This window comes from Tuber melanosporum, assembly GCF_000151645.1.
Source record: "Tuber melanosporum whole genome shotgun sequence assembly, scaffold_93, strain Mel28".
In the NCBI taxonomy this organism is placed as follows: domain Eukaryota; kingdom Fungi; phylum Ascomycota; class Pezizomycetes; order Pezizales; family Tuberaceae; genus Tuber; species Tuber melanosporum.
In genome coordinates, this window is record NW_003299143.1 from 108,245 (window position 1) to 117,427 (window position 9,183).

A 9,183-nucleotide genomic window follows, 5' to 3' on the forward strand; every position below is an offset into this window, starting at 1 on the left:
GGTGGACATGATTGGGGGATTTCTTGATGTACTGAACACTGTTACGATTTATTAGCTCGAGAAATCATCATCGTTCGCGTTATGCAAGGCGCTTTTGGTTTACATGTGGCATTGGACACCCCTAGTGAGAGAAATGGGGACTTTTATTTGTAATTGTATGGATCGTGTGTAGTGGGAGAACTTGAATCATGTTGAGTTGGAAAGCCTTGTATATCTTAACTTGCATCCAGCGATGTTAGTAGTGCCGATAATGTTTGCTGTTTTCACCAAAGATTGCTTCCGCAGTGTCTCTCGCGCATCGGTGGCCGCCTTAGTTTATGTACAGTAGGGTATAGATGTACCGGTAGCTAGGCTTATTCTACCACCAGCCATTGGAGGTTTTCGTGGATGGTCGTTTGTGAGGCACAGTATGATACAAAGCTTGGGTGAGACGCTGAACTCAGGGCAAGATACCGTGCATGCAATGCCTCGTCCTACAATGGTGATAAAAGTATATAGCTACCAGAGTGAGGTTGGCTTTCTTGATTGGTCTTTTCTTCGGTCAGCGGAAAGCTACAGGCCAACCTAACACTTGGGCATCCACCCATCCCTCCTTCCCTCTTTCTTTCCCCCTCAAGCTCCCCCATAAATCCTCCTCAACATCTCCCCCGCCACCTCCTTCTCATCTGGACTCTTGACCATCTGCCGAACCCTATTCCCGAACCCACAATGCAGCCAAACCCCCTCATCCCCCAACAACACGGGCTTCGCCGCACCCACAACCCTCCTCTTGCGCCGGTCCACAACGCACATTCCCCTGGTCCACTGCCCACGCGTCTCTACCCTTAGGTCCCTGTCCTCTAGAGCTTCCCACCCGCCGCGCCGCCGGGTGAGCACATAATATACACACAACGGATCGTGAAGGGAGAGCCCCCCGTCACCAATTGTCTCGCTGGGGCAGGATTCCTTTATCTTGGCGAAGGTCACATCGACAAATATTTTTGTCCATTGTGCTAATGGGGAGGGGTAGGAGGGGTAGGAGAGGAGGGGGTTTATGGTATTGGTGAAAGTTTCTTGGGTTAATAGGTGGGGCGTTGTGATGTCTAGGGGGAACAAGGTGAGGTTGAGGCGGCGGGAGAGAACTCCTGGGATCGGTTTTAGCTTTTTAGTGGTGATGGGGGGTGGGGGTGCAGTTGCGGAGGGGTTGGGGGAAGTTAGGGAGTAGATTCTAGCGGCGGAGTATGGACAAGCCACTGTGTTGAATTCACCGTTGGGTGTTATCTTGCACCTATTAGTGTGATGTATTACAATATCAGAGGGGACGGAGAGGGTACGTTTCCAGGAACGTCAATACTCCCACCCATAACTACTACTTCCTTCACGCGCAGGAATGCCTCTGGGTCCTCTTCTGCTGCCAGAGCCAGATTCGTCAGAGGACCAACAGCAATAATAGTAACACTATCCACTGGGTTCTCCCTGAGAACTCTCAGAATCTCTTTATGCGCCGGATTATTCGTAGGACTGAAATTCGGCGGGTGCTCTTCATCCTTCTTCAACACGGGCGTAGTAGCAAACATGTGCTTCCACGTCTGCTCAGGCGTGAAATGTGGTGCCTACCAAAGTTCCTCGTCGTCAGCCCAACCCAGCCCAACCCAACCCGCAATATTGAGAGAGAACAAACAGTAGTATGAATCCCCTGCAACCCATCCACTCCATCTATTCCAATCCCGGCCCATTAGCCAACCGACCAGCTCTCCGCTGCACACAGGGAGCTTGTGTAAAACGCACGAAAGTAATCCGCCATAATAGCCTTCTCCTCTAACGGCGTATCCGCCCCCACCGCAACAATGGGCTTATGCGCACTCAGGCAACCAAACCCAACCGGCAACCCACTCTCCAGCCTCCACTTCCGCTCCAGCTCGAGGACGTGGAACATGGAGACCACGTTCAGCAGACAGCTCTCAACATCGATGTTGCCAAAGGTCAATGATATTAGTAGGACCTGGAGTTCCTCCGCCGATGCGGAGAGCGCGAGGAGGAGAGCGAGGACGTCGTCGACGCTGGGGGGGTTTATTGGGGTTAGCGGTGGATTGGAATTATGAGATTAATGGGGGCATACCCAGGGTCTGTATCTATGATGACTTTTTGTGGTAGCATTGTGTTTCTTTTCCTTTCCTTTTGGTTTTGGGGAGGAGCCGAGAAGCTAAAAGATAGTTTCGAAGCGGGGGGTCGCTTCAAGTCTTAACTTGGATAGGCGAGGGAAAGAAAGGAGGAGGGGTCGTGCTTATTGAACCCCGTCAAGTGACACCTCTGGAGTCTGGAGTGCTTCCCTCCCGCGTGTGGATGAGTTTGCTTTTCCTATTCCCCGAATGCCAACAACCCCTGGGCGTATTAGCACAAGCATTGCTTTGACTCGTATCATAGTTTCCTGATGTTTGTGAACACGGCTGCCATTACATAATGCAGTATGGGAAAAAAATCGAGCAGAACCTCAGGATTTTGGTGGTATGCAATAGCAGTCATGTTCACGAACCTCAGAAAATTACGAGAAGTGTTCTCACAGTATTGCATCCATCGTGGTTAGCCTAGGGCTTTATCCCACGTTATCATCACTATCATTATCAATGGAAGGTGTCAAACCATTCTGTATTGAAACAAATTATCCACCTTAATAGTATTCAAGTTCCATTATAAAGATGCATAAAATTCTACACAATCATGGAAGTTTTTTTTTTTTTTTTTAATTAACTCATATATTCATTGTTTCAGCTATCAACTAGGTATGTACAAGTACTCGCATGCAGTAATCAAACTATAGCATAAACAAAACCCTCAAAACAACATAACAAACAAAATAAAACTCAACCTCCACCTTTTCGCCAAACAAATACTCCTCCCCTGGCTCTCAGAAAAAAACCTGAAAAATGTACCAAGCAAATTCAAACTTAAGGTGACTAAACATATAAGAACCTATCTACCTAGCTGATGGCGCCTTCTTATGGCCAGAAGCCCATCCTGTAGAAATTACTCGAACCTAACTGGAAAGAACAATAAGAAAACCATAACTGAAAATCCAAACCATACAGAGAAGGTGAGGAGAGTAAACTTTCTTGAGTAGAGGGTGGAGATGGGTTGTTTTTTGGAGGATAGTTGGTGCAGGTAACGTGGATGTAGTGAGCGAGGCCAAGTAGACTGTAGGTGCTTTTCCAAAGGGGTGAGTCTGCAGCTATAGAGTTGAGAAGTGGTATGTGAGCTGTCCGAGCCTGAGCTCTAGAGGAGCAGTTGAGAATAGCATGGGGCATGTCTTTGCAGACAGAGTCACACCGAGGACATGATGTGGGGCCGGGGTTGTTCCAGGAACGGTGGGCGGCCAGGTAGCTTTTACCTGTTCTCATCTGGTGAATACGGCCTGCCGTGAAACGGTCAAGCCCTGTGAAGGGATGGGCAATCATAGAAGCGTGTATGATACTGTGCGTGTGCGCATATATATACTAGCACAAATTCACGCCAAGCCATCACTCCACAACCAATAACCTCTCCACAGGGTAGGTAGGGGTAACACCTCTCCCAACATCTAAAAAGTATGATAATATCGCTCGAATTCTGTCCGCCAAAAACGCACACAATAAGCTATCTAGAGAAGCCTTACATGAACGTGAATGAAATTTAGCCAAAGATTTTTACCACCAACAAATTGTGTTATCGGTGAAAATATCAGCGCAACAGCTCCGAGTTCGAGAAAAGGTGAGGTCGATGGGGTGGGGGAAAGGGGACTGAGAAGTTTGCAGAAAAACTACAAGATGGGGCATGGGGAATAAAAGCGGTAGAATAGGAAATGAGAAACAATAAATCCGCTAACAGAATAGATAGAGAAAAAAAGAGAAGCCAACATTTAGAAGTTTCGAAAAAATGAATATCCCATGGTGTTTCCGCTGGTTTTCTTTGCGCTGCCAATGAAGTGAAAATGAGAAACAGGAAAATTGCCTTCAAAAGATAACAAGCGTTCCATTTACCAGATGCGTGTATATTTTTTGACTGAAACTTCATTCCCCCGGCGACACTCAGTTGAACATCAAACGGAAAAGAGAAAAACACTATCACCAGAGTCCCTTTTCCATCCTATGCCATCATTGAAACCCAGTACGCAACAGCCAAAATCCACAACTGCTTTTTGTTCATCAACCGAAAATTTACTTAGTCTCTTCGGCCGGGGCTGATGCAGCCGGGGCTTCCTCCGGCTTAGCTTCAGTGACCTTGGCCTCCTCCTTCGCGGGTGCAGACTCCTCGGCATCCCCAGATTCACTGGAAGTCCAGAGGGTCAAGTTATCACGAAGAAGCTGCATGATGAGGGTCGAGTCGCGGTAGCTCTCCTCACTCAATGAGTCGAGTTCGGCGATAGCGTCATCAAATGCCTGCTTAGCAAGGTGGCACGCGCGATCAGGAGAGTTGAGAATCTCGTAGTAGAAAACCGAGAAATTCAAAGCGAGACCAAGGCGGATCGGGTGAGTAGGTGTGAGCTCAGTTTGCGCGACATCGGTAGCGTTCTGCAAATGTTAGTGAGCACGTGCTCATGTGCCACAGAAAAAAAAAAAAAAAACTGAGTATCCGAGTGGATCAAAAGCGGGGGCGGGGTATTGAGGTACCTTATAAGCCTCATGGGCGGCGGTCGCAGCATCTTTCCGCTTATCACCAGAGGCGAACTCAGCAAGATAACGATGGTAATCACCCTTCCTGTAAATATAAGGCTTATCAGAGATTTTCCCACAAAAGTGTAAAAGTGATTTGTGCGGAACAGGGCGTACATCTTGTGATAAAAAACCTTAGACTCGCCGGACTCGGCCTTAGGGATCAAAGACTCGTCCAAGACATTGAGAACATCACCACAAACTTGTTCCAGCTCGGTCTCAATCTTCTGGCGATATTCGCGAATTTTCGTAACGTGTTTCTCAGAACCCTTGGTCTCCTCCTTCTGCTCAATACTAGAGATAATTCTCCATGAGGCACGACGGGTTCCGACAACATTCTTATACGCAACCGAAAGTAGATTACGCTCATCAACGGAGAGTTCGCCGCCAAGCTGATAAAACCACCAGTTAGCGCCGGATTCAGCTTCAAATCTATGGAGCCGATCGGGCCGATCGGATGCCAGGAATTCTATCGTTGTAACGATAGATATGTCAGCTCTAGGGTTATGTATACCTTAGCAACTTCCTGTAGAAAAGAAAAGAAAAGCAAGTCAATAAATTTTTCACATTGTTTGTAGCCTACTTTCCGTGTAAAGCGGGGTCGAAAAGGAGGGGGAGTAAATACCTTCATATAAGTAACCATTTCTAAAATGTAACAAGCATAAAAGTTAATAAACAACATCATCGGTGTGGAAACGGCAAGAAACACGGGAGTAACAAACCATCGTAACGCTCAGCCTGCTCGCACAATCTGGCGAGGAAAGTCTTGCTGCAGTAGGGGTTAGTATGAGATTACCGGTAGGGGGAATAGTTTGCCAGTGGGATGTTATTACCTCTCGCGCTGTAATCACAACAAACGAAATAATCATTAGCGACATTCTTGGTGGAAAAGAGTTGATGATGACGGGTATTAAAGAGGGGGTTGGGGTTGTTTTGATGAGCAAGGAGGGGTCCTGCAGGGAATGAAGAGTAAAGGTTAAAAACAGTTTCTGGCACATACCTCGGTAGTCATGATGTTTTGGTGGAGTTTAGATGTTTGTGTATTTATTTGGAGATTAAACGCAAGTTGAAGGATGAGGGGGAGGAGGGGAGGGAGGGAGGTTGTTGATAGCAGCTGAAGATGCGGATGTGGAAGGGGTTTTCAGTGGGGGTGGTTTGTGGGGGTGGTAGTGGTGGAGGAAGGATAGAAAGAGCTTTGTGCTTTGAAAGAGAGGAGTGGAAGGGATTCGGACTTGGAGGGATGGATGAGTGAGAGGGGAGAGAGAGAGAGAGAGGAGGATGATGTGGATGGAATCAGAAAGAAAAGCGGGCAGGGAAGCAGGAAGGGGGCGCCAGAGTAGACGTTGGCTGTGTGGCTCGGTAGTAACAGCGATAGCAACGCAGTCAATAAAACAAACCCTGAGCGAAGGAATAGAAAAACAAGCGTGAAGAAAGTTTCACCGGCTTCCCTCTTTACTTCCCTCTCCCTCCTCCTTCTCCTTCTCATCAGGTTGTCGGCTTATCATAGGAGTAGCGAGAAGCGAAAAGCGAGAAAAAGTAAATAAAACAATAAATCCAGAGGGAGCATAGAAGGAGAGAAAAAGGAAACATTTCACACCCTCCCTACCAGGCCCACCTCACCTCATTTCCTCCAACAGGGAAATGTTTCCAACATTCATAAAATCATCCAAGTCAAGCCCAATATTTTGTCCATCTCTTCAATCCTTATCCATCTGTCTCTTCATTCTTATCATCATCATCATCATCATCGTGCAGTTAAGACGTCATTCCTCTGAACTTCCAGCGAATCCACGCAAACAATTTCGGGTATGCCATCTCTTAATTATTCTCTTGGTTACAGACATTCTATCATTTGCTCCGCCTCCTCCACCCCTCCTGCAGTACTTCTGTCCCTGCATTCTATGTGAATATGGCAAGCAAAGGAGCAATCAGTTTCCCCCTTCGCGTGCTGGTATTGCTGTCTGGAATACGACGAGTTACAAGTGAGCTGCAATACTGAACAGTGGTTTGGGAAAGCACCGTCGTGAAATATATCTCGGCTCGCCTTCGCTACTGGTGCGCGCTGTAGTGTGCAGCACCGGTATGAGTGTTTTCATTTTATTTTATTTTCCCCTTGTTCCCATGTCCTTGAGCACATAAAAGAAGCCAAGCGAGATAAATTTACCATAGACGGGCTCCGGATCACAACCCACACGTGGCCCTCGTCCCGTAGTTACCGTACCTGTACGAGTACAGTACGAGTACTGTACATGAGGGTACTCGAGTGAAGCGTATTCCACATTTCGTGTGGTTCAGAGTTCATTTCTTTGTCGGTTTCTGGAAGTCGAACTTTCCGATTACGGCACGTGCTTGAGCCATGGTCGGTGCCAGTATCGTTTTGGGCTGGCCTCTCCCTCAATGCATTTTTTATGAAAAAGAGAAAGCGAAGAAAAAATTGTTGGGAGAGAAGAGAGGGGAAGAAAAACAAAAGGAAAATAGTCAATATTGAGATTCGGAATCTTGCTTTCAAATTGAAGTGCTACGGAAAATCTTCAGCTTTAATTGAGCATCCAAGGATAGGAATCGAAAGCTGCTCTGTTTTGTTTCATTCGCGTTCAAGAGTAAAGTAAAAACAAAATGAACAGAGAAAAAAGACCAATACCGGCAGGTACGATACAGAAGCTCACAACTACTTGATACAGATGCTGCGCCCAAAGCTTTGTGAAACCAACAGCAGATGACCCCAAAGTGAGAAGGGAAGAAAAATAAGATAATTTGTAACCCAATGGAAATGATAAATGAGTGTTATCTTCTCCCCACCATCTCCGATCATTGATCGGCCCCCCCCGCTTTGCCCTGCCTCGCCCCCCTCTCCTCTCAGCTCCGCATGAGTCCAGGGGTGTTGGACTAGGGTCCCCTTTCATACTGTACAAAACTACCATCCCACCACTCAGGCCGTCAGCTGGAGCAACACCCGGGAATCTAACCTCCTCGGTACAACCCAAGTCCCAGGCAAAAGGCCTCCTTCCCCCCAACCTAACCCAGAGTCGAAAATATCGCCATTATTTGTATGATACAAAAAAAATGTCACCGATGACCGTGAACTCCGCTTTTCGTCCAGAACCGGGCATTTTATACATCACGAGGCAGTACCCGACTACTCCGTTTTTTTTTTTAATCGCCAGGAAAAAAAGAAAGAAAGCCGGGACCCGCTCTTTTGTGTCAGATTTGAGTTCCGCTGTGAATTTTCTTGTTTGTTCCCAGCCGGTCGTTTCATTCGTTATTTCGTTTCAGGGAAAGGAGCGAAAGTTGTTGCACAATAAAAAGTGAAAATAAAAAGGATAAAACAAGACCCGATTGAGGGCTAAGTGAGAAGAAAGTACGTGTGTGTGGTTGGTTGTGTGTGCGTTGTGGGGTTGTGGGGAGCGGGTTAGTCCATGTAGAAATCACCCTTGAGCATCCTTTCTTGAAGTGGATCGTGAGCATCCTTAGGCGAGATGGCATTGACTGGTGGTGGGATGACCGAGATGGATTGACGGCGTTGAACGGGAGCCTCGTCCCTGTCAGACCCCTGGGATTGAGATCCTGACCTTCCATCCAACCAGAAGCCTGCAATTGTGATACAGAAGTTAGCACTTTCTTGCCTGTCGAATAACCTGGCCTAACCAAAGTGCGGGGGAGGGCTGGGGTGAAGGTAGAGAGGATGCTAACCTCTTGTCACCGTCGGGGATGCTGCCCCCGCACTTACGGGGAAATTCCCTGGGTTTCTACCTTGCGGAATCCGAACGTCCCTGAGAGCCCTCGCTCCAAAGCTGAGCCTCCTGGCGAATGGGCTGCTGCCCAGGCTGGACGGACTGCCAGCATTGACCTCGCCTTCTTCGATGGCACTCTCATCTACGGCGGAGGAGGCTGACGAGACCGAAGAGATGGATCCCCTTCGCATCGACATGTTTGTTTGGACCCGTGGAGGAGAGGTTCCAGAGGCATTGGACATACTCAATCTTCGCCGGTTTGCCTGGGCTGCGGCGGAGGTGATTGGGCCTGGATAGGCTGAGGTCGTTGGAACTCGACTCGTGGAGAAAAAGTCGGTCAAGGTTCCTGGACCCAGAGAGCCACGGCGGGCGTGGGGGTAACTTGGGGGCTGGCCGTTGGTCACCTGTTCGGAGGTGCGAGCAGAAGACATTGTGATTTATTGATGGGGATGAGTGACGGTAGGTAGTGGGGAAGTTAAGGTTTGTAAGAAAGTGGTGGCTTTGGGTCTTGTTTGGGATTCCTGAAGCACGAACGACGAGGATAGAGAAGGAAGAATAGGGGGAAGCAAGCTTTATAAGGTCGTTGCTTCACACACTTGGTTTGATCCGTCGGCCAGTGGGGAAGGGAGAGAAGAATATGGAGTGAGAGAATGGATGGGATAGAATGACAATGGTACGATCAGGCTGCTCCTCTAGAGAACTTACTTGGCTGGGACGATAGTATTAAATATATACGTATGCCGGTTGGATGCAGAAATTGCGAGATTTTGGTTTTTAGAAAGGCGGAG

At 47.9% G+C, this 9,183-nt stretch overlaps 3 protein-coding genes; all 3 read right to left on the reverse strand.

Moving 5' to 3' along the window:
• Positions 1–612: 612 nt before the first annotated feature.
• On the reverse strand, positions 613–2,136 carry GSTUM_00011955001 (uncharacterized protein; the record flags this gene model as incomplete). The annotated part of the gene is made up of 4 exons (XM_002842248.1): positions 613–1,260; positions 1,314–1,592; positions 1,724–2,039; positions 2,099–2,136. 4 exons carry the CDS (start codon positions 2,134–2,136, stop codon positions 613–615), a joined length of 1,281 nt encoding a protein of 426 aa, XP_002842294.1.
• Positions 2,137–3,987: 1,851 nt separating this feature from the next.
• Positions 3,988–6,160, reverse strand: GSTUM_00011958001 (uncharacterized protein). XM_002842249.2 is given in 8 exon segments: positions 3,988–4,523; positions 4,623–4,710; positions 4,782–5,056; positions 5,179–5,190; positions 5,290–5,309; positions 5,387–5,396; positions 5,413–5,433; positions 5,665–6,160. The coding sequence occupies 8 exon segments, from the start codon at positions 5,674–5,676 to the stop codon at positions 4,170–4,172; spliced, it is 792 nt and encodes a 263-aa protein (XP_002842295.1). The 5' UTR covers positions 5,677–6,160; the 3' UTR covers positions 3,988–4,169.
• A 1,121-nt stretch (positions 6,161–7,281) lies between these two features.
• GSTUM_00011959001 (uncharacterized protein) lies at positions 7,282–9,183 on the reverse strand. XM_002842250.2 has 2 exons: positions 8,355–9,183; positions 7,282–8,252 (listed from the first exon to the last, which is right to left on the reverse strand). The coding sequence occupies exons 1-2, from the start codon at positions 8,824–8,826 to the stop codon at positions 8,074–8,076; spliced, it is 651 nt and encodes a 216-aa protein (XP_002842296.1). The 5' UTR covers positions 8,827–9,183; the 3' UTR covers positions 7,282–8,073.